Source organism: Schistocerca americana, chromosome 3 (genome assembly GCF_021461395.2).
Source record: "Schistocerca americana isolate TAMUIC-IGC-003095 chromosome 3, iqSchAmer2.1, whole genome shotgun sequence".
Classification (NCBI taxonomy): Eukaryota; Metazoa; Arthropoda; class Insecta; order Orthoptera; family Acrididae; genus Schistocerca; species Schistocerca americana.
The window spans coordinates 945793416-945819333 of NC_060121.1; the positions used below are offsets into that span (position 1 = coordinate 945793416).

The following is a 25918-nucleotide window of genomic DNA, read 5'->3' on the forward strand; positions in this document are numbered from 1 at the left end:
AGAAGTAAAACTGTGAGTACCGGGCGTGAGTCGTGCTTCGGTAGCTCAGTTGGTAGTGCACTTGCCCGCGAAAGGCAAAGGTCCCGAGTTCGAGTCTCGGTCGGACACACAGTTTTAATCTGCCAGGAAGTTTCATATCAGCGCACACTCCGCTGCAGAGTGAATCTCATTCTGGATACCGTCAGATGTTCGGAAAAGCATCATACTCAGTTCAGAAGGTAGCAAGAGTTGCAAGTCCGAGAATAACTTCACAATCACCTTATTAGCTCATGAATCCGAGTTGTTGACAATAATAATAAACAGAAGAATGAAAAAGCAAATTGAGGATGTGTTAAATCATCAATTTGGTTTTAAGAAATGTAAAGACACCAGAGAGGCAGTTCTGACGTTGTGGTTGATAATGGAAGCACGAGTGAAGAAAATTCAAGACACATTCATAGGATTTACCGACTTGGAAAAAGCGTTTTACAGTGTAAAATGGTGCGAGGTGTTCCAAGTCTTGAGCAAAATAGGGGTAAGCTATAAAAAAGTTGGTAATATACAATACGTAAAAGAACCAAGAGGGAACAATAAGAGTTGAAGACCTAGACCGAAGTGCAGGTATTAAAAATGGTGTCCTTCCCCCTGCTGTTCAGTCTATTCACTGAAGACGCAATGAAAGAAATAAAATTAAGGTTCAAGAATGAGTTTAAAATTCGGCGTGAAAGAATATCAATGTTAAGATTCGCCGAAACACTGCTCTCCTCAGTGATGTAAGTGAGGATGTGATGCATGGGGAACAGTCTAATGATTACACAATATGGACTGGGAGTAAACAGAATAAAGACAAAAGTAATGGGAAGTAGCAGGAATGAGACCAGCGGTAAACTTACCAGAATTAGGGATCACGAAGTAGACGAAGCTAAAGAATACTGCTACCTAGGCACCAAAATAACCCATGACGGAGCAAAGAGGACACAAAAGGCGGAGTAGCACAGGCAAAAAGGGAATTCCTGGGCAAGAGAAGTCTGTTCTTATCAAACATAAATCTTAATTTGAGCAAGACCCTTCTGAGTATGTTTGGAGCATTGTATGGTAGTTAAACGCGGACAGTTGGAAAACTGGAAAATAATAGAATCGAAAAATTTGAGATGTGCTGTAGAAGAATGTTGAAAATAGAGTGGAATGATAAGGTGAGGGGTGAAGTGTTTCTCCGGAGAATTTGCGAGGAAAGTAATGTATGGAAAAGAGTGACAGGAAGTGACAGTATGACAGAGAATCTGTTACGACATCAGGGAATAACTTCCAAGGTACTAGAAGGAGCTATAGAGGGTAAAAAATGTAGAGGGAAACATACAGAATACATCTAGCAAATAATTGAGGACGTAGTTTGTCTAGGTGCTACTCTGAGATGTTGAGGTTGGCATAGGAGAGGAACTCGGGGCAGGCAGCATCATACAATTACAAGGCTGATGACTCAAAAAAGCAAAAGATACAATTTTTAATTTGCATTTTTATCAGACCATGTATCATTGCTTAATCCAAAGTTCAGCTTAAAATTTAAAAACAGAACATTTTCCGCATGCTTCTTACTTGAGTTCAGCGACAGTATTGTGAATGACAAATTAACTGGTGCTTTATTTCTTTCCAGATGTCTTGTCTGGTTACAATAGTTTTTAATCAATGCTTAATTTTTTTACTTTGGCTGTAGATATATTTTCTGAAAGAGACAAGAGTTTTCCTTTATTCTTTGTTGACAACCACTCTTAACATAAAAAAATTATGTGAAATTGCTATACTTCATTTCCTTACGGTATACTATGTGCATAAGACGCGAGAAAGGGACGAGATCGCACAACGCAGTTTCAAGTAAGGAATGGAATCATGGAACCATTGAAAGCTGTTCTAAAATGAGGATGTTATTCACAGACAGTGAGTTCAAATCAACGCTACATTAAATTTAAGGACGGTTGCCCGGCGCGAAATGCATGTTTGCTTTTAGCTGCAGCCTCTGTTACGTGCTCGTTCCATGAACCATCAACAAGTCAAAAGATGACCTCAATTACTGTGTTGCAGCTATTGTCTGGTCAAAGAATACGAAATATTTGATGACAGAGAACCTTCCTTAAACTTGATGCAGTCCTGATGTGTTGTTGAAGATGGTCAGTTAAACTAGTTGTCTTTGGTAAAAACTTTCGGTCTTCAGAAATTTTTGTTATAAGACATGTTTTAAGATGGATGTGCAATGATTGGAACATGTCCATCTAACTTAAACAGACGTGTTACTGTACATTTTATTGTATACTGTGAGTTTTATGAGAGCAATCTTTTGTGAGCGCTAAATATATGGACATGGCCTGGTGTACGGTGCGCTTTTTGATTTTAAATGTTTTATGTATGAAAACCTTTATATAACGCTATACATTTTATCCACTAGCATGAAAACTTGGCGAGAGGTTTCGGAAAAAATGAACACGTTTTATAACAAAAAATTTTGATGACCTGAACATACCGCAAAGTCTATAAAACTGAGTGTTGTAAGGAAATATTTATGCGATTCTGTCTTTAGAAAGTTTTTAGCAACTAAAACAGACCTCTCCTGATTTCTGGACATAAGAAAATTCAATCTAGTTGTCTGTGAATAAAAATTCAATACAACAACTTTCATTAGTTCTGTGACGCCCATCTCTAAAAACATTGAATGTGTTGAGCACTGCCTAAAGGAAATATTTTACTCTTCTAACTGTAAAGGTGTTACGGCTTCCAGGTTGGAACGGTTGCACTGCTTTTGTGGTGGAACGAGTCTGCACACGACAGTTCGACCCTGTTAACTGTTAAAGATGGAACGACTATGTTCCGGTCAGGAGTAACACTTACATCTGTGTCTAATACATCTATCCCGGGCGGGCGTATCTGTGCGTAACATGTTGCAGGACTGAAGCCTGAGGGTGGCTGTTCCCGATTTGTTTGAACTGCAGGAACAAGAGCACTAAAAGCCACACTAGTTTCTCATTGATATCCAAAAATGAGGTGAAAGGTGAAAACCCACTTTTCTATAACCGTATTAAAAATTTAACGTGTTATTTACTTAAGAATGTTTCAGTAACAGTGTTAGGTTCATCGTTACGTTAAATATCGCCCTTCTCTATTGCACTGGCAGTTTCATCCGAAATGGCTGTCATGCGCGTGAACTGGAGCAGCTGGTGGAGTTGAGCCCTTTGGTGGAGGGGTGAGAGACTTGTTTTGAGAGCTGGCCAGTGTGTGGTGTGGGTCTAGGGCGGCGGCAGGCCGCGGCGGCTGCGCCAGACTGCGTTCTCGGGCACGGGCGCGGGCGTGGGCGCTGCCGAGCCGGCGGCGGCTTCGGCCCGCGGCTGGACCGCGCAGCCGTCGCGCAGCAGCCGCAGCCGCTCCTGGTGCAGCGCCTCCTGGTTCTGCAGCCGCAGCCGGTGCAGCTCCTCCTCGTGCATCACCCGCAGCTCGTGCAGCTGCCGCGACTGCTGCAGCTCCTGACGCGCCAGCTCAGGGTCCTCGCACCTCTGGCCACACACAAACAACACACATCACAACTCTCACCCCAGTGGGATGCACCAGACTCGTAGTAACGAGTCAGTGACAGGTTGGGAACGACTACATCTAGAAGAAAGAAAGGGTTGTTGCTCGGCAATGGTCGTGAAAGCGGTGCAGTCCAATTGCATAGAAAACAACAGTTGTACAGACTGTCCATAATACAAGTTCCAGTTTCAAAACTAGCTTACAAGAGGGTAAACTCCCCCTCGCACCCCCCTCAGATTTTGTGGTAAGATGGTCCAGCGAATAGCCCATCAAATACTGAACACACAACAAGCGTGAAAGCAGGAAGAAGATGTACTGAACTGTGACAAAAAACAAAAAAAAAAAAAAAAACAAAAAAAAAAAAAATGAACGGTCCAAGCAGGTTTTTTTTGTTTAGGGCGCTCAAGTAGGCCATTACAGCCCAGTCACAAACGTTAGTGCACTAACAACGCAGAAAAACGCAAGGGGGCAACACCAGAAAGTACTCACAAAGACGGAGATAAACGAAATAAAAGAGAGATCTTTTTGGACAAGTCCGTCAATGTAATAAAACTAAGGATACGAGCAGCTGCTCAAGCGTCATCAGCTAAAAGTTCCTGTAAGGTAGACGGCAGACTCAGGACAACACGAGAGTGAATAAAACGGGGACAAATCAATAAAATATGGCGCACCGTCAATGGATGACCACAGGGGCACTGATGGGCGGGGTCACTGGACAACAGGTAGCGGTGGCTAAATCGGCAATGCTCAATCCGCAACCTGGCCAAAATGACCACCTCTCATCGGGAAGGGCGTGAGGAGGTCGTCCAAGCCGTCGGGATCGGTTTGATGGCCCTAAGCTTATTTTCATGGAGAGAGGACCAAGCCTCATGCCACAATGATGAAACGCGCTGACAAAGAACCCCACTAAAATCAGTTGATGGGACACAAAAGGAAGCTGTCCGAGGCAGGAGGGCAGCAGCTTCGGCCGCAGCATCAGCAGCTTCGTTCCCAGGCACACCAAAGTGGCCAGGAATCCACGAAAAAGGACACGAGCGCCGGTATCAGCTAGCGACTGAAGGGGCCTTTTTTTTGTGGTTTTAGGGCGCACAACTTCAATGGTCATTAGCGCCCAGAAGGGGCCGTTGAATTCGTTGCACGAGAGGGTGGTCCGAATATGTGTCACGGAGACACTGAATGGCGCTCAAAGAATCAGAGCAGATGGCATAGGGAGAATGACGATGGCGGCGGATATACTGAACAGCCTGATAGAGAGCAACGAGCACAGTGGCGGAACTACGGCGTCGTGGTAAAGTGGCAGTCTGCTTTCCGCAGCGCTGCGGCGAGGACGTCTTGTTTACGTCCCGTCCGTGCGGTTGCGAGTGCCCGTGGCCGTTTACTACTTCGTTGTCGCTAATTTAGAGTCCATCAGTACCGACTCAACATGGCACATTCACACAGACAAACCAGCATCAAGATCAGTTTTCAAACCGATCATGCACGACCGCGAGCTTTTGAAGTGGACGACGTTAAAATTGAACTGAGGGACATAATTGGTATCCACCTCTCTATCACGAGCAGTGTTGTCTACGTCGAGTTAGTAAATGACGAGGTGTGCAACAGAATTGTGCGCGCACATGCGAACGATCTTAAATTCAAACATTCTGATGCCCATATTGGGGCGGTCTTTATCGATCGCGCGGGGTTTAGCCTCCGTACGATACGCGTTTTCGAACTCCCTTTCGAAGTACCACCGGACGTAGTCACCGCGGCTTTCCAGCATTACGGCAGTGGTCAGCCATATGGCCGAAAAATGGACCACCTTTACCACGTACCCCGTTCTTAATGAGGTACGACAGATCAAAATTGAACTGACCAAACATGTACCATTATATCTTGTCATCGGCGGATGTAGGGCGATCATTATGTATGACGGTCAGCCACGCACTAGCTCCGGTTGTGGCCAAGAAGGGCACGTCCTGTCGGATTGTCTCCGACGATGGCTTACTCAAATCCCGACAGGTGAATCTATGACCTCTTCTACGGTGACGACCCTTCCTCTGAATTATGCCGAGGTTGCACGGGCAGCAACCCTTTCCGATGCTGACCACATTAGTCCGATAGCCGCCCCCGATAGCGAGACCATGATGGATTCTGCAGTACCGGATCCGGACTATACAACGGCGCCCCCACCTGAAGATAATCACCGACCGACCATGCAAGAAGGCATGGATGCCAGGATGTAAATTGACCCACGGGTTGTGCCGACAGCGGCTTTTCTACCAGACACCGGAGCAGATGAAGAAATCCACCCACATTCGGATACTGAAACACACGTCCACAAACAGCGTTCCCCGCGGAAACACAAGAGACGGCGGCGTGCTCCATCGGACGAGTGTTTGCAGCGATCGTCTGACATGGACTGTGGTCACTCCAACGACGGTACCGGCGGTACAGAGGCCGCAGTAACATCCCGCCCAACAGATCGACATGGTGACAGCTTCAGTCCTCCGACCCCACAGAACAGCAGGATCACAACCAGACAGCCGCCGCCGATTCCCAGCCAGTAGAGCCGATGGAGTCAGCGCAGAGTGCCGCAGCAGCCACGAACAGCCGATGGTATTTCATGGCGACTGGGCTGATGACCGTGAGGAAAACTCCTTGCCCATCTTGTCGGACGACACGCGCGGGAATTTACCCCACCAGTGTTGATCCTTTCCCGCCATCAGTTACAGTGACAAGACAGCCTCACAAGGATATTGATGGCCAACACGGGTGCTATGGATAAACCTCAAACTTATCGCGTTGCGACTATAAACAACAATATACGGACGCGCGCTAAGTTATCCTTGCTTCAAGATAAGTTGAATTCTGCTTCCATCAATATAGCCCTTCTCCAGGAAGTATACGTCGACGACTTCCCAGGCGTGTACGGTTACAATGCTTGCGTCTCTCCAGCTTCCTCCACAGGCAGCGGTGTCGCTGTACTACTTCGGGAAGGGATAGTGGCGGATGATATCCTCTTTCTGCCCGGGGCAAGAGGAACGGCACTCACAGTACTAGGTGTCCGCCTTATCAATATCTACGCACCTTCCGGGACGGACAAGCGTCGCGAACGTTCACGATTCTTTGCGGAAGACGTCGCCCCGCCCTTCCAAGGCCGTCACGACCATCTGGTGTTTGGAGGTGACTACAATCGCGTACCGCCACGCAGAGACCAACTCCCACGACATAATCCGTACCCGGAACTCGAGACACTAATTCGAGACCTGCAGATGGTGGGACATCTTCAAGGCCACCGACCGGGATTCACACATTTCACGAGTCACTTCCAGTCGCATCGACCGGATTTATGTCACACACTCTCTCGCCGCTGGAACACAGGATGCGGAACTGTGGCCTGCAGCTTTCTCGGACCACTCAGCTTGCATTTGTGCCGTCACCCTGCGGCGGCAATTAGTGTGAAGTAGCCGCAGCCCGTGGAAATTAAACATCGCTCAGTTGTCGTACCCGGATTGCCGCCAAGCTATTGAGGATACGTGGCATTCGTGTGAAAATCGCTTCCGTGCATGTCCCACAACGATCCGCTGGTGGTTGGACTGCGCCAAACCGGCACTGAGGCGAACGTTGATAACCTACGGTCGCGAACACGTTGCTTGGCGTAGACACACACTCGACTTTTACTTCAGGGTATTGCGCGACTGCGATGCTATGGCGCCGTCTCCGGAACGACAAACTGCGGTCCACCGTGCTAAGGCTCAGATCATCGTTAATATGCGACACCACCTAGAGGGGGTGGTTATCCGCTCGAGGGCGCAGGATCGGATACCGAGCGAACGCCCGTCGATGTTCCACGTACTTCGTGAACGTAAACGATGGCAACGAGCGATGATATGCTTCGACACGGAGGACGGCCGTCGCTTCACCACGCAACAAGACAAACACAGCGTTCTACGATCATTATTCCCAGCTCTATTCCGCTCAGACCCCTGATCCGACAGTACAGGAGGACGTCTCTCAGACCGTCACCCCGGCAGTGGAAGCTGCCTTGATGGAAGGAATTATGGAAGAAGTAGTGATCGACGCCACTGGAAAAGGAGCTGTCAACGAGTCTCCGGGTCCTGATGGCCTCGCCTTGGCATTTTACCGAACTTTTCAATACGAGGTGCATTCAAATTCTAAGGCCTCCGATTTTTTTTCTCCAGACTGGAAAGAGATAGAAACATGGGCATTGTTTTAAAATGAGGCTGCGTTCATTGTCAATACGTCCCAGAGATGGCAGCACTGTACGGCAGATGGAATTTTACCGCCAGCGGCGAGAATGAGAACTGTTTTAAATACTTAAAATGGCGACGTTTTCCTTACTTGAACAGCGTGCAATCATTCGTTTTCTGAATTTGCGTGGTGTGAAACCAATTGAAATTCATCGACAGTTGAAGGAGACATGTGGTGATGGAGTTATGGATGTGTCGAAAGTGCGTTCGTGGGTGCGACAGTTTCATGAAGGCAGAACATCGTGTGACAACAAACCGAAACAACCTCGGGCTCGCACAAGCCGATCTGACGACATGATCGAGAAAGTGGAGAGAATTGTTTTGGGGGATCGCCGAATGACTGTTGAACAGATCGCCTCCAGAGTTGGGATTTCTGTGAGTTCTGTGCACACAATCCTGCATGACGACCTGAAAATGCGAAAAGTGTCATCCAGGTGGGTGCCACGAATGCTGACGGACGACCACATGGCTGCCCGAGTGGCATGTTGCCAAGCAATGTTGACGCGCAACGACAGCATGAATGGGACTTTCTTTTCGTCAGTTGTGACAATGGATGAGACGTGGATGCCATTTTTCAATCCAGAAATAAAGCGCCAGTCAGCTCAATGGAAGCATACAGATTCACCGCCACCAAAACAATTTCGGGTAACCACCAGTGCTGACAAAATGATGGTGTCCATGTTCTGGGACAGCGAAGGCGTAATCCTTACCCATTGCGTTCCAAAGGGCACTACGGTAACAGGTGCATCCTACGAAAATGTTTTGAAGAACAAATTCCTTCCTGCACTGCAACAAAAACGTCCGGGAAGGGCTGCGCGTGTGCTGTTTCACCAAGACAACGCACCCACACATGGAGCTAACGTTACGCAACAGTTTCTTCGTGATAACTTTGAAGTGATTCCTCATACTCCCTACTCACCTGACCTGGCTCCTAGTGACTTGGCTTTTTCCAACAATGAAAGACACTCTCCGTGGCCGCACATTCACCAGCCGTGCTTCTATTGCCTCAACGATTTTCCAGTGGTCAAAACAGACTCCTAAAGAAGCCTTCGCCGCTGCCATGGAATCATGGCGTCAGCGTTGTGAAAAATGTGTACGTCTGCAGGGCGATTACGTCGAGAAGTAACGCCAGTTTCATCGATTTCGGGTGAGTAGTTAATTAGAAAAAAAAAAAATCGGAGGCCTTAGAACTTGAATGCACCTCGTATTTATTAGCCACCCGATGGACGGACATCTGTCGCGAACTACTATCCCCAGAAGTGCCGCTCCCTGCGGCCCTTGTGGAAGGGATGATTATTCCCATTCACAAACCGTCCGGTGGCTCACGGCTGCGGGACTACCGCCCGTTGACGTTATTGAACTGTGACTAAGATCTTTTCTCGACTGTTAGCGGCGCGGATACGCCAGACCTTACGAAACGATATCTCGCCCTATCAAACGTCATTAGGAGCCGACAATAATATTCAAACATCACTCAGTGAAAATCGTGTCTTTATCTCACTGGCGAAGGTATGCCGTCTGAAGGGTACACTGGCGGCAATCGATTTCAATCAAGCTTTCGACCGAGTGGACCACGACTATTTGGAAGCGGTCCCCCAACATATGCGGTACCCACAGCCATTCGTCACTGTCGTCATGCGACTACTCCGTGGCGCGACATCCAAGGTGATCGTCAACGGCCGACCTACGCAGCCCCTCACCATTTCTCGATCGATACGCCAAGGCTGCCCTCTGTCCACTTCACTTTACGCTGTGGCCATGGAAGCACTCCTATGCAGCCTGCACCAACGACTAACGGGTATGCCGTTACGAGGCCACACTTTCCGATGTAAAGCGTACGCTGACGACCTGGTGATTGTCATCCGCAACGGCGACGACATCGCTAGCGCACTCAATTGGATAGCGACATATAGCATGGCCACTGGTAGTCTTATCAACGTTGCAAAATCAGTCGCGACGAACATCGGGGTCGTATTGTCTGAACAGTGTCACCTCCTTACAGCTCAGAGATACTTTGAAATGTCTCGGCATCGATTTTACAGACGATATACGACGAACCGCTGCTCAACTTTCGACGGCTTTTACGAAATGTTCTTACTGGGATTGCTAACAACAGCCTACGAGCCCTGGACATCGTCCAACGGACCCAATATGTCAACACATTTAGCGTCACGCATACCTATACTGGTGATGTTAGCTCGCCTTATACTTGCGGATTTTAGGTCCTTCGTGAGTTCAGGAATGCTTTTCAAGATCAAATATGAGAGACTCTCACACCTCCCCCGGATCGGCAAGGGCTTGGCCTTTATCACATTCATGACAGAGCGGTCGCCCTATTTGTGAGCACGTTAGTCAAACTATGGCACCACCGTCTGGACAGTCTGACGAGTTTGTTAGTAGAAGAACTAGCACCGCCCTCCCTGTTGCCACCTGTGCCGAAACACCACGTACCCTCCTCGCTCTTCTTCATCGGTGTCTTTTTACCTCTAACTCAGTTACGTTCGACTTGCCTTACCAGCGACTGAACTGGCGACGTCAAAGGCGGTTTATCGGGTCCTGCAACGTGGACGACCCGATAACGTCGTGGAGAGGAAGCACCCGAACGTCAACTGGCGAGTAGTGAGGAGGACAAAACTGGACACTGACGTCACGGTGATGTGGTACATCACTGTCAACGGTAAGCAGGTGACCAGATCACGGCTACATGCGATCCATATGGTAGACTCACCCACGTGCACGAGCTGTGGCGTTCAAGACAACGATGAACACCGTCTTAACTGTGGCGAGTCTATGGCAGTGTGGCACTTAGTGAAGCAAATGTCAGCATACTTCCTTCGAGTGACGCCGAATCGTATCGACCTTATTCCCGGATGAGAAGTATTACCCACGCACGAAAACTAATGCCGTGACGTGGCTTCGTGGACACGCAGTGCTTTATTTGTTTCAAGAAGGCCATAAGGACACTTTACATTTTTGGAGCTATTTACAGGAACGATATTGCAAGATCCTCCGTAACCCAAAATATCGACAATATTTTTCAAATTATTTGTGGAGTGCGTTCCACGACCCTCCACGCAGCTGGATCATCACGGGTGAGAGAAGCTAAAATTACAAGACGATGATAGAACACTACACGGTACAACGTGGTATCTACCTTGGTCATTGCGAGAAGTCATACCTGGACGATACAGCAGATGGAGAGTTTCGTCGTGACCCCTCGCACTCTATAGCAGTATTTGCCCCATTTCCTCTTTTTGTCCCCGGTGCGGTGCGTCTTCGCAGTTTTTGTTTAATGGTTGCAATATAATGGTGCAAAGAAGACTCGAATAGCATTTGCCAGAGACGGTACAGATAAACGGATCCGCAGGACTCACCTCCTCGAAAAATGCGGCCCTACGATAAATGATTCCGTCAACCCGCACCACACAGTCACGTCTGCAGAGTGAAGTGGTACCGGTTGATGTGCGCGTGGATTTCCCGTTGCCAGTATTCAGCAATTCTGCGTATTGGCATCTCCATGGGATAGAAATGGGCTTCGTCTGCCTACAGAATGTTCCATGGCCATTCACTGTCCGTTTCCATCCAAGCAAGAAATTCGAGAGAGAACTTTTATCTAGCTGGCAAGTCAACAGGAAGCAACTCCTGAACTTAAGATTATTTTGTGAGGAGAACAATGTAAAATACTGCAACGTGCGGGCGATTCCCCATGCACTGCATGTTCGCACATCACGGCTCGAGCCCTCGTGCAATGCTGTGGCCCCATCTTCCACAGACGTCGGACTAACTGCTTTCCTCCCTCTGCAATATTGTACGTAAAGAGTTTTGTAATCATTTTCTTGAGTCACTTAACACACGTTGGACCAATGGCTTTTTCATGCCCTTAAGTGTATGGAACTTCTGGAGGGCCTGTGGTGCAGTCACTGTTCTTGTAAAAAAGCTTTACCAGCTCCGCGCGGCCCTTCAAGGGGACAAGTCACGTTGGGTGTGTGACTCAAAGTGAGGAAACAAACGTGGACCGCGCGTCTATTTCTGTGCGCACTCTGACGCTTACAGCGCCTTCGACAGGTTCCATTACGTAATCTGTTCCTGGGTCAATAATATGCTGCTGAAATTTGACGTTATTCTGAGGAGTGATTCTCCTTTTGCTGGGTTTTGAAACTGGAGCGTTAATTATGGGCACCATGTACAATACATCACACGGGCGCTGTTCACCTCGGCTTGACTGTGTGACCACTGAATAGTGCCGAATTCACCCAAATCATCCAGCCCAATTTGTTATCGATCCTGCGATGTCAGGGATATCATTTTTCAGTAAATAATTCAGTACGACATATCCACTAAATTTCTTTTCGATTTTTATAATTGATTTTAGAATTCAATTTACAAGTAAATTCGACTGTGAGTGTAATTTCAAGTGCACATATTTTATTTCGCTTGCTTTTTAAAAGAAATCAAATCGTGTACTGGGATGATTGACGATTGGAAACTAAGAGGGAGAGGTTCCTTTCTCACCCAACCTGATGCTTTCTTTATATAAACTAGCGAGCTGACAATACGTCAGAGGAGAAGATACGGGAGGGGATTGTCAATTCGAACATTTGCTTGAGAAGCAAGGGAACTTCCAGAAAAAACTGGTCAGTACCGTGAGATTTATGTCTGGGGCGACGCTACAGTACACCAAGCGTATACTGGCACATATTGTTATGTTGTACGGCCAAAACTACCGGTGAAACTGTAACAGGCGAAAGGGGGAGGATCAGAAGGGCGAAAGGAGTCAATGCATTATGTGGAATGGGAGACATACTATTTACAACAAACTTATTATCTTATGGCGAGGAATAAAAATTCGAACTTGATGCTTCTACTTTAGCAAAGGTGAAGAGTGAAGCTATATTTGATCATTAAGGATTAAGTTTCGATTATATAAAAAAAAAATGTGTGTGAAATCTTATGGGACGTAACTGCAAAGGTCATCAGTCCCTAAGCTTACACACTACTTACCCTAAATTATCCTAAGGACAAACACACACACCCATGCCCGAGGGAGGACTCCAACCTCCGACGGGACCAGCCACACAGTCCATGACTGCAGCGCCTGAGATCGCTCGGCAAATCCCGCGCGGCTACGATTATATCAATAACACCACTCACAGAATAGCGACTTAGTCCTTAATGATCAAATATAGTTCCATTATTCACCCTTGCTAAAGTAACGGCAGCCCGTTAACAAAGTTTTCCCTCGCCGTAAGGTAATATGCTTGTTATTAATGTTACAACTGTACCCACTCCTCACAATGCATTTATGCATTCCTCCCGCTCACGTTGCACCTCTTGTCTGTTCATCACTTTCACCAGTAATTTTCTCCATACAATATAGTAGTCTGTGCAGTACTCACTTGATGTGTGTTTTAGCATTTTATTCTTAGAGGCGTACTTTTAATTTTTGTATGTACTATAAGATATACTTACTTATAGTCCGCAGCTCGTGGTCGTGCGGTAGCGTTCTCGCTTCCCGCGCCCGGGTTCCCGGGTTCGATTCCCGGCGGGGTCAGGGATTTTCGCTGCCTCGTGATGACTGGGTGTTGTGTGATGTCATTAGGTTAGTTAGGTTTAAGTAGTTCTAAGTGCTATGGGACTGATGACCATAGCTGTTAAGTCCCAAAGTGCTCAGAGCCAGTTAACAATTATTTACTTATACCTTCTTTATGGATTTCGACGTGCACATCAGTTTGATTAATTACATTTTATCAATTTGTGTATAGCTGAGAAACCTTAACCAATATCAGTGTAACTTGTTTAGCACAATATGTTTAAGTCAGTCAATGGGTTTAGCGATTTATACTGCAAAGGTATAAGCTAATTATATTCAATACTTCATTAGAGAATATTTCCTGCTTTGTAACCAAATAAAACAGATGTATTGCTATTTGTAATTTTTGTATAGTGTGTCGTGAAATGGTCACCTATCGTCGAAAATACACACATCAATAAAAGTTTTGTATCACCTCGGTTCCGAGAGTTCCTGAATATGTACAGAAAATTGGAAGAGATATCAACATAAACATCATTCCCGCCCTTTTTATGGCTCATGAAAAACACACATCACATGTTGTACCACCATACAGCGAGACCTTCAGAGGTGGTGGTCCAGATTGCTGTACACACCGGTACCTTTAATCCCCAGTTGCACGTCCTATTGCTGTGGTGCATGCCTGTATTCGTCGTGGCCTACTAACCACAAGTTCATCAAGGCACAGTTGCTCCAGACTGTCCCACTCCTCAACGGCGATTCGGCGTAGATCCCTTAGAGTGGTTTTAGACACTGGACTCGCATTCGGGAGGACAACGGTTCAATCCCGCGTCCGGCCATCCTGATTTAGGTTTTCCGTGATTTCCCTAAATCGCTCCAGGCAAATGCCGGGATGGTTCCTTTCAAACGGCACGGCCGACTTCCTTTCCCCGTCCTTCCCTAATCCGATGAGACCGATGACCTCGCTGTCTGGTCTCCTTCCCCAAAAACAACCAACAACCAACCTTAGAGTGGTTAGTGGGTCATGTCATCCATAAACAACCCTTTTCAATCTATTCCAGGCATTTCGATAGGGCTTATGTCTGGAGAACGTGCTGGCGACTCTAGTCGATTGATGTTATTCCTGAAGGAAGTCATTCACAAGATGCGCACGATGGGGGAGGGGGGGAGGACGTGGGAGGGGGGGTGGCGAATTGTCGTCCTTGAAGACAATCATCGCCAACATGCTGCCGATATGGTTGCACCATCGGTCGGAGGATGGTCTTGAAGTATCGTACAGCCATTATGGCGCCTTCCATGACCACCAGCGGCGTACGTCGGCTCCACATTATGCCACCCCAAAACAGCAGGGAACCACCTTGCTGCACTCGCTGGACAATGTTTCTAAGGCGTTCAGCCTGTCCAGGTTGCCTCCAAATACGTCTCCGACGATTGTCTGGTTGAAGCCATATGCGACACTTATCGGTGAAGATAACGTGATGCCATCCCTGAGTGGTCCATTCGGCATGTTGTTGGGCCCATCTGTACCGCGCTGCATGGTGACGTGGTTGCGAAGATGGACCTCGTCATGGACGTTGGAAGTGAAGTGGCACATCATGCAGGCCTATTGCGCACAGTTTGAGACGTAACATGACATCCTGTGGCTGCATGAAAACTATTATACAACATAATGGCGTTGCTGTCAGGGTTCCTCCGAGCCATAATCCGTAGGTAGAGGTCATTCATTGCAGTAGTAGCCCTTGGCCGGCCTAAGCGAGGCGTGTCATCGATAGTTCCTTTCTCTATCTCCTCCATGTCCGAACAACATCGCTTTGGTTCACTCCGACACACCGGGACACTTCCCTTGTTGAGGTCCTTCCTGGCATGAAGTAACAATGCGGTCGCGATCGAACCGCGGTATAGACCGACTAGGCATGGTTGAACTACAGACAAGAGCCGTGTACCTCATTCCTGGTGGAATGACAAACTGATCGGCTTTCGGACCCCGTCCGTCTAACAGGCGCTGCTCATGCATGGTTGTTTACATCTTTGGGCGGGTTTAGTGACATCTCTGAATAGTCAAAGGGACTGTGTCTGTGATACAATATCGATAGTCAACGTCTATCTTCAGGGATTCTGGGAACCTGGGTGATGCATAAACTTTTTGTGTGTGTATAGTATTTGTACAGGTAGAAACTGTAGTGTTAATGAACTGTCCGCAGCTCGTGGTCGTACGGTAGCGTTCTCGCTTCCCGCGCCCGGGTTCCCGGGTTCGATTCCCGGCGGGGTCAGGGAATTTCTCTGCCTCGTGATGACTGGGTATTGTATGCTGTCCTTAGGTTAGTTAGGTTTAAGTAGTTCTAAGTTCTAGGGGACTGATGACCGTAGATGTTAAGTCCCACAGTGCTCAGATCCATTTGAACCATTTTGTTAATGAACTGACTATGAGCCGTGGCGGCTCATTTCACTATCGATAACGTTTAGCTCGCGTCCCATCAGGGGCCGCGGATTACACCCTTGGGCGATTATTGCTGCCTCGCCTAGTCTTCGAAAGCGGCCGCTAGAGTCGCTTCTATCGCTTGTAAAAAGAGAGAGAGGCCTCTGAAGAGAGCGGGGAAGGCAGTTAATGGGTAGTTTTCGCACAGTGTGGAGTCGGGAGCGCCAGCAGCAGTGCTTTTCCGGGTCGTCATCCACTCTTCTTCGCCAGGACTGGGCAAAAGCAAAGTTCGCTGATGATGTGCGCAACTAGTTGTTCAGCTCTGTGCACCAATTTCCCACTCTGCAAGCTGTTTGAACAGATGTGTATATGTCCTTTGAGTCGTCATGCATACCTTGTTACTTGACTCCGTGTTTTTAGGAATAGTGTATTGGCCTGTCTGCTCTGTGTGATTTTTAAGTAACTTTTCTTAATCTGCTGGCCAGCGTTCTCTCTCAAAAATTTTGCCATGGTTAATGTTATTGTTATGAAATGTGCAGAGTTGGCCCGCATAGCAACATTATAGGCCGACATCTTATCCGGGTTCTTTTAAGCGTTTGTTTTTAAATTATTAGGCACGTAAAATCACTTGTTTCTAAGGTTAAGTATTTGTTTTCACGGTGTTTTGGAAGTTTGTGGGCTTTGGTGTCACTATTTTTCAGCCCTTTTAAGCTTATGAGCCCAGTTGATGGTAAGACCCTAGCGAGATTTTATTATATTCCTTCCTGGAAGAAATTACAGCTTGTTGACAATTTCAGCCCATGGCTTCGTGGGATCTGTGCTACACAAACTATACAATCAGCTCTTCCCAACTGAAATCTGGCAGCCTCTGACCAGGCCACGGTTTTCCAGTCTTCTGTGGTCCAACAGATATGGTCACGAGCTGCTGCAGGCGATTTCCTGCTATTGGCGAAGGCAGTCGCGTCTTTCACATGCTCCCACAGCCCATTGACGCTTAATTTCGCCGCAATGTTCTAACGGATACGTTCGTCATACGTCCCACATTGATTTCTGCAGTTATTTAACGCAGTGTCGCCTGTCTTAGTACTGACAACTCTACCCAAACGCCGTTGATCTCGGTCGTTAAGTAAAGACCGTCGGTCAATGCATTGTCCTTGGTGAGAGGTAGTACCTGAAATTTTGTATTCTCGGCACTCTTGTCACTATGGATCTCTGAATACTGAATTCACTAACGATTTCCAAAATGGAATGTCCTGAGCATCTTGCTCCAACTACCATTCCGCATTCGAAGACTCAATTCCCGTCGTGCGGTTATCATCAGGTCGGAAACCTCTTCACATGAATCACCTGTGTTCAAATTACAGATCAACCAACGCGTTGCCCTTTTATACCTTGTGTACGCGATATTATAGTCATCTGTATATGTGAATATCGCTGTCCGATGACTTGTCACCTCAGTGTATGTTGGGCCAAATCTACTTTATGTCTGTTGTATGAAACACGTTTCAAAGTTGGAGGGTGCGAGTTCTGGGCTGTAGAATGGATGTGAAAGTAGAGTCCAGTGAAGCTTTGGGAACTCCTCTTGCGTGTACAGGCTTGTTTGAGGACATGTGCTGTCATAGAGGAGTAGTTTCAAGGAATTGAAGAGAGCGGCGTAATACACTTCAGAGTTGTTCATTGCACCGTGAGGGAGGACCTCAAACAGTAACTCCTTCAGAGTTCCTTTACCGCCTGAGGGTGGTACTTTGAACTATTTCTCCAGAGGAGTGATTGTGTGGCACCATTCGATGGATTGCCGTTTTGTTTCGGGTTCGAAGTGATGAACCTATGTTTCATCGTCTGTAACGACGATCGAGAAAAATTGTTATGATCAGCAGTGTTACGCGAAGTCGCGAAAACACGTGACAGTCTGGTTTAATGTTGACAACATGCGCAGAACGCAATGCTCACTCCAGAGATATTTACTCTATGATCCCTCCGCACTCTACTTCCGCGATTTCTGCGACTTACCACCGCATGAAAAAGTTACATCTCCCCACACAGAAAATTGCATCTCAACAAACCTGTCATTAGTAAGTATGTTTTACGTTTGTTCTTCTGTTGGCTTTAATTTTGTGTTAAAGAAACAAGTGTGAAAATATTAATAGTGTAATTAATATGTCACTAGCCATACAGTACCGTAATAGTTCGTGTTTAGAAAACGAATTCTAACATATTGTTACACTCACAGGTACCCGAACTACATTTCAGTCACTCAGTAAAGTGATAACTCAAAATATCATTGTCAACAGATATGGAGAAATTGCCACTGCGTCTTTAGACCGTTTTCGTCAGACGAGAGATTAGTTTCAAATTGTTTCGATGAACTTAATTATTTAAGTGAGATCGTTCTTGCATATATGAAATATACCCCATTGAGTGGCTTTCATTACAGCAAGTATTAGCAATCTATTCTGTCAATTATATTGCTTGCAATTAGTTACAGCAAAACTGTTCAATAATCCTTGTGATTTTGCAGACGCAGTTCCGACTCTGATTACTGGTTACTGTACATATCTATCCACACCAAGGCTGTTGAGAGACTCGTGAAGATTCAAGACAGCTCTTAGAGAATTTGCAGTTTAAAAGTGCCATAATTATGAAGTAGGTGTGCAGATGAGTGATTAAACTGTTTTATTGAAGTAGTTGTGCGATTTTAAATGAATAATAAATGTTGAATACAGTGAGTGAATAATGAAAATCTCATTTTCCACATGTTAAGCCGTCCTATACCCGTGAATTTTCCGCAACTTATTTATTGGTAAAAAGTTGGAGAGTGACATGCCGCCCCCCCCCCCTTTCTCCACAGTCTTGGTGTGGCACTGACCTGTAACATATCCCGAAGTGTACAATATGCATTTTGAGGCTGCTGATATGAAAGTGGGAAGTACAGATCTTCCAGTTAAATCAGGAATAGCTTAAGTGCATTACTTGAAAGTAACACAGGAAAAACTTATGTAGGTGGTAGTAGTGTCGGCAAAAAGTTCTTGTGTGTGAAGTTGCCATGTAGAACACCAGGTGTAAAACTTTTCTCGAGAGTCTAACTGTGTCGGAACAAAAGTGAGGCGTTCATATGACTCAATACTACTGTTTTCATTTCATTATACTTATACAGGTGTCTGAGTTCTGCTGTGTTAACATTGCAAAGTCCTGTAGGCATGTGGAGTATTAACCAAAACTGTCATATTGGAAGCAGAATCTAACACATTTGTTATTTTACTTGATATTTTCAGGAGAAAAAGGCAATGTTGCTTCTTATTGATATAATACATTCAGAGTCACAGCTCTGTTTGATGCCGAATGTGCATGTCGTCATATAATATGAAGGGCTTATTTCAATAGTGGTACAAGTCCATTACCTCCACTTTTCTGTCTATAATGCTTCTGAAATTAATGATCCAAACAAACATAAATAAAGGTTCATCTCTAGCAAGAAGCCATATGGATGAATATCTCTGGTATCTCAACTTCAGATTTTTCAGCGCTCATTTAACTTTACGGCTCTGTATCTCAAAATGAACAAAAATGGACTTGTACCACTATTGAAATAAACCCTTTGTATGCACTCACGGCACATCGATCTCACGAGGCACAAGGCTCTCATAACGAAGTATGTATGTCGGTCAACAGATGGCACTAGGAAAAGAATGTTAACTGCGCTTTTTAGTTGCTACTTGCGACTCAGTTGCGACTTCTCACGGAAATCGCAGTTGGACTCTATAGCATGTCACAGAGATGGGCGTAGTACGAACTTTGGCCAACAGATGGCACTGCTACTTGCGACTCTTAGTTGCTACTTGCGACTCTTAGTTGCTACTTGTCACAGAAATTGCAGTGGGACTCGATAACATGTCGCAAAGATGAGCATAGTACGAACTTTGGCCAACAGATGGCACTGTTAACTGTGCTTTTTAGATGCTACTCGCGACTTCTAGCCGCGACTTGTCACTGAAATCGCAAAAACCAATACGGAATTCGGCCAACAGATAGCTCACAGAGTTGAATGTGAAATGATACTTGCAACTGCTGTGACTGAAATTGCAGTTAGATTCGGTAAAGCTGTTATTGCGATATCTGACTTCTCAATCACCGTGATTTCTAACAGATACGCGATTTCCTGCCCACCACTAGTAGCAGCTGAGAGGCGGCACAGTAAGGCAGTCTCTCCAAGTTAGTTACCTGTGCACACGGCTCTGTCGGGTAGGCCGGTGTCGTTGTCTGCATCGGTGGTGTCGGGAAGGCCGCGGCAGGTGGTCTCGGGCGCAGTGGTCCCAGGCCTGGTGGGACGGCAGCCGCAGGTGGGCCAGGTGGTCCAGGCAGGCCGGGTGCTCCAGGAGGTCCAGGGGGGCCTGGGAAGCCTGGGGGACCAGGGGGGCCTGGAGGACCACCTGGAAGGGGGGCAGCCTCAGCCGCCGCCTCAGGGGGCGCCTCTGGCGACACCAGCTCTGCAACAGGGCAACAGCTGACGCGTCACACAGCTACAGCCTGGAGCCGCCAGCGGCCAATTTCAATGTCGTGCTCGCTATGGATATTAAGTTGTGCACGAATACGTATTAATTGCATTTATCAACAAACATTTTGTCAGGTGCTCTCTGGCTGTAACCTACCAGCCCGTGGGTATTTTTGTTAATAATACACCACTTTCAATCACAATCTTCTCTTTTCCTGTTTTAATTCTACATGGCCATTCTCATGGATTACATTTTCTACGTTTTACAGCTGCTTCAGTTTATTACCTAACAGTAAATGAAGAACATCATAGTTTTACACGAAACAACATATCTGACGAGATAAACGAAATAAATAAATTATTAATGATTAAATTCATCTGCACTTACATTATTTGCAATGTACTATATTTATGGTTGTATTGAACGTCATAAACGGCAACTGTTTACAACATACCACAGTGATGTAGGGAAGTCTAAACCAACGATAAAAGGAACTGATGGAATGTCAAGCCAGGAAATGACCTCAAATTGACCTCCTAAAGCTACATACACTACACTTCATGCTCGTCACGCGACATTTTTAACATCCTCTTGTCCTCTTACGCCATCTTTATTAAGATAACCTTTCGTTTGAGGCTAATGGAAGGAAGAGACTTTAACGAAACTAATTACATGTCAAATTCGATCTGATCTTTATGATTACAAGCGCAGTCGTCTCGTAGTACCAAGAACAAGGAAACAAAACTATGTAACTTAATTTTACTCTGTTGAAATTCAAAAAATTGTGAGGTAAAATTTACATAAACATCAATTCTACATGCATTAATTTGATTCTATAATGTGTCAAAGCACCCGATAAAATAACATTATTCAGGGTATATACAGTCAATCATCATATTCACATTCTTGCGTACACTGTATGTGTAGAATAATGTGACAAATTATTCGTTAAGTTTGGCTCCTTTTAATAGAGGTATGGTTTAGACATTTCTTATATTTTTGAGCAATATTATCCTACTGTTTTTAGCTTATGAACAAACAGGAAAAGAAGAAATATTGAGACAACACGGTCTAGTAATAAAAAAATTTCTTAACCTATAAGTTGCACTTATTATCTTTCAAATGTGAACTATAGCCCAGCATTTGTAGTTAGTATCAACTAAAAGTATTAGGTGTGGCAGTTGCAGGAATATAATTAAAGTTATGTACAGTGTTAATGCAAGACATTTTAGTTTTGAGACTTTTTCAGTCCCAGGTTCCAGAAGAAAGATACAAATTACCATTAGTCACTGCATGATTGTCTTTTACAATGTCTTTCTTAAATAAATAGAGCGCCTTGAGCGTGAAGTACACGAAAGCGAAACATTCTGTGACATGACGTTTGTCCTAGAAGGCAGAGTCTCACTCTGACTTCTAATTCGGAGAATAATTACTACAGTCCGTTTTTTGTACATTTAGATGATTCTGGGCAATGACAACGGAAATGTATTCTCTGAAATTAACAGAGATAAAACATCAGAGAGGAAAAGTTTATTTACAATTTTCACAGAAATTAGAACGCAGCCAATATAGTCAAGGGGCAGGTAAGGGAAGCCAGTAGGTGAGAAAGGAATGAATGAGTTTTAGTCTATCCTCCGTGCTTCTGAATTCATACATCGAGCACGCAGTAAACGAAATCATGAAGAAATTTGGAGAGAGATTCAAAATTCAGGGAGAAGAAATGAAATATGAGAGTATCCAATGACACGGTTATTCTGTTAGATGGCAAAGGACTTTTTAAGATTAATTGACTGGGCTTGATGATGGCCTGAAAAGATTCTATGATATAAATGTTGATAAAGATAACGGAGTTGCGTCAAATCAGATGATGCTGACGCAATCAGATCAGGAAATTAGGAAGGAAGACACTAGGCAGTAGCCGAGTTTTGCTACTTGTGCAGGAAACTGCCTGACAACAGCAGGAACGTAGAGGCTAATATGGACTGTCAACAGAAGAGGAATTTTGTTCAAAAGAGAAATTTGTTACGAGCAGATATTCCTGAAAAAAAAAAAAAAAAAAGATCGTAAGAGATGGAAAAGAGCCACCGTGGTGCAACAACCGAATTAGGAAACTATTGCGGAAGCAAAGGGAATTTCACAGCAAACAAACACAGCCAAGGCCTTGCAGACAAACAAAAATTACACGAAGCGAAATGTGAGGAGGGCTATGCGAGAGGCGTTCAATATATTCGAAAATAAAGTTCTATTTACTGACTCGGCAGAAAATCCTAAGAAATTTTGGTCTTATGTCGAAGCGGTGGGTGGTTCAAAACAAAATGTCCAGACACACTGTGATCAAAATGGTACTGAAACAGAGGATGACAGACTAAAGGCCGAAATACTAAAAGTCTTTTTCCAAAGCTGTTTCACAGCTGAAGACTGCACTGTAGTTCCTTCTCTAGATTGTCGCACAGATGATAAAGTGGTAGATATCGAAATAGATGACAGAGGGATAGAAAACCAATTAAAATCGCTCAAAAGAGGAAAGGCTGCTGGACCTGATGGGATACCAGTTCGATTTTAGACAGAGTACGCGCCGAAAATTCAAAGCGTTTGACTTTGTCATCGGGTGTCAGGGCTTGTAGCAATTGTAAACGGTAAGGCTACTGCTTTAGCCTTTTCCGTAAGATTTTCCAAACCGTCTGCTGTGGTACGTTTAGCTCCCTGCTTGCTTTATTCGTAGACTTCCGCGGGCTACGCAAACTTGCCCGCACGCGTTCAACCGTTTCTTCGCTCACTGCAGGCCGACCCATTGATTTCCCCTTACAGAGGCATCCAGAAGCTTTAAACTGCGCATACCATCGCCGAATGGAGTTAGCAGTTGGTGGATCTTTGTTGAACTTCGTCCTGAAGTGTCGTTGCACTGTTATGACTGATGTGAGTGCATTTCAAGCACGACATACGCTTTCTCGGCTCATGTCGCCATTTTGTCTCACTGCGCTCTCGAGCGCTCTGGCGGCAGAAACAAAGTGCGGCTTCAGCCGAACAAAACTTTATGAGTTTTTCTGCGTATCTGTAGAGTGTCGTGACCATATGTCAATGAATGGAGCTACAGTGAATTTATGAAATCGCTTCAATCATTTGTAATAGCCCTGTATTGTGTTTTAAAAAAAATAAACATCAAATGTGTGTGGATCAGCTTATTACAGACAGAACTGGAGAAGGGATTTATGGTTTAACTTTACTAAAGCAGATGAGCAGTTGATGGGATAGGATCTGAGGCATCAAGGAATCGTCAGTTTAGTCCTGGAGGGAAGAGAGGGCGGCGGGCGTGGGTGGGGGCGGGGGGGGTGGGGGTGGCAGAGAGAGAGAGAGAGAGAGAGAGATTTATGCAGAGATGAAGGAACTTGCACACAATATACTAGCAACGAGAGCTGCATCAGACATGTTTTCTGCCTAATTACAACAAACAAAATTCTATGCTGTGAAAAGAAATGGAACAGCCAACTTAGAGCGTTTCCTCGTACTACATGGAGCAGTCAGAGACGCACGAACCGGTGCCTCCCTCCGCTCACCTTTAACTGTGAAGTTCTGGTCGTCCCGGCGGTAGCCCAGGCCGTCGGCCTGCACGTACAGCCAGTAGTTGATGACGTCACCAGGCTTGAGGCGCACGCGGCGGTCCTCGTAGACCCAGCGGCCGGCCTTGGGCTTGGTGATGTCCACCGAGATCTGGCCCGCCTCCAGCAGGCCCATCGGCTTGTTGATGTTGGCGTGCACCGCGAACAACTCGATGCCCAGCTCGTCTGCAACCAATTGCGTGCTCACGTCCTAGCTGGAGCTAAATGTTGTTGTTGTTGTTGTTGTTGTTGGTGGTGGTGGTGGTGGTGGTGGTGGTGGTGGTGTAAGCGGTGTTCCGTTACAAACGCATGATTGCTTCATTATAAAACATAGAAAAACTTTTCTGGTGTTCTGCAACCATTAGATGGAGACCAGAAAACAAAGAAACATTTGTGAAGTATCTTTCAACAGAATGCCACCTACACTTTGAACCTCATCAGAGTTTCAGTTGGATTATAACAGTAAAATCAAGTATATTATTAATTTTTCTTAACTGTAACTATTCATGTGCAGGCCCAAATGTAGAGGGAGGGTGGGGGCGACAAAGCGGGGTACCTGCCCCGGGCGGCACTTTCAAGGTGGGGGTGGGGGGGGAGGGGGGCAGGCGCGAAATTTATATTGTTGAAGTACATTGTTTCACAAAGCGCCTAGCATCCAGCGCACGTCGATCTATCGATTGTTCGTATGATTTTGAAACGCATCCCTGTTTGTTTTTGAACACATTCTAAATTGCCATCTAGACGAATCGGACGTTAATTTTTGAATGTGTGCATAATGTATGTGACGTCTATACCAGGGGAATCCCCACTGCATCTGTTTATGTTGTTGATTGGATGTGCAAATGATAAGCATTGTTACAATTATTGGCGAAATCCCTAGATTCACATGACATATATTTGAACGACTAACTGGAATAACGAGTAAGAAAGATTCTATTATCATCTCGGTGTATCCAAGAAAATGAAATTGACAGAAAATTTTTTGCCACATCGCGAGTTACTAAGGGCCAATTTTCCCCTCTTAGCACCTGCTTCCTTCTATTCTCGGAGCAGCGCGGAAAACGCGTTGTACGAGCATGTAATAACGCTTAACCGGAGAATAAACGCTGGATAACTAAAGCGGTGATTCTGGCATGGTTGGTGAAAACCGGAGAATAAATTTTAACAAGATTGTTTATTAGAACAAGGAAGAAGAAACGGGGACATCACATAAATTATATGAAAGAATATGACCATTCCAGATTTATACAAATATTTCGTCCTACCACCATTTTCGATCTCTATAATGTCACGAGCGTTGAAAGAGTCCAGACCCAGCTTGAGAAACTGGAGCATACGAATGAAATATGAAACTGTTTCCTCACGTAAGACTTTTTGCTTCTAGTAGGCCTAATAGGCATTTGATATTGGTTCTTAGTGAATGAGGTAGATAAAAATGAGTTTGTGCCAAAACAGTCTCGCATATTTTCCGAGTATTACAACTGCTGCAATATTAGAAAGGCCTATTTCGTTTTATCTAGCAGACAGTGACAAAATAGAGGCAATCAAATCGAGAAACCATACCACACCCATCTTGGGTACTATTCGTATTAACAGCTTTTTCGGAATTAAACAGCGACATTTTGATTCTCCATGTAGCAAAACGTTTAATGAACTTTGATGAGGTAATAGATCCTTTTGCAGTAAGGAAAGCACTCCGTTTAAAGCCGTAACAAGATTAGAGTGAAAAAAAAATTGCTGGGACCTAAGGATTCAAGAAATGTGTACTGTCTTGCTTGCCTCTAGTCTTTATTGCTTTTAAGTTTCCCACCTTTAATTTGTGTGTCACACGAAAGAGAAACTTAATAGGTAATAGGCAATAAAGAAAAAACTTTCAGAAGAGTTTTATTCTCCTGATCACAAATAATCCCACCCACTATTGAGATTTTTTTTAAAGGGGTTCGGATGTCAAACCGTCTGACTGGGAGCAGGAGAGGCACCACAGGACATTTTGATTTCCACTGTCCTTGATATAGGTTTGATGGCTGCCATTACAAAAAATTACACGTTTGAATTCTGTAGAGCGAAATACAGTGAGGTGCGATAGGAGAATGTTCTGTGAA

General features: G+C 45.4%; 1 protein-coding gene across 1 annotated transcript in view; it reads right to left on the minus strand.

Moving 5' to 3' along the window:
* Positions 1-1456: 1456 nt before the first annotated feature.
* The window catches only part of LOC124605620 (splicing factor 3B subunit 2-like), a 95166-nt gene continuing 70704 nt past the window's right edge, over positions 1457-25918 (minus strand). The window contains exons 2-4 of the mRNA XM_047137430.1: positions 23775-24002; positions 19949-20214; positions 1457-3515 (exon numbers count right to left, since the gene is read on the minus strand). Coding sequence (XP_046993386.1) covers positions 3252-3515; positions 19949-20214; positions 23775-24002 — 758 coding nt within the window. The 3' untranslated portion in view covers positions 1457-3251. The remainder of the gene's footprint in view (positions 3516-19948; positions 20215-23774; positions 24003-25918) is intronic.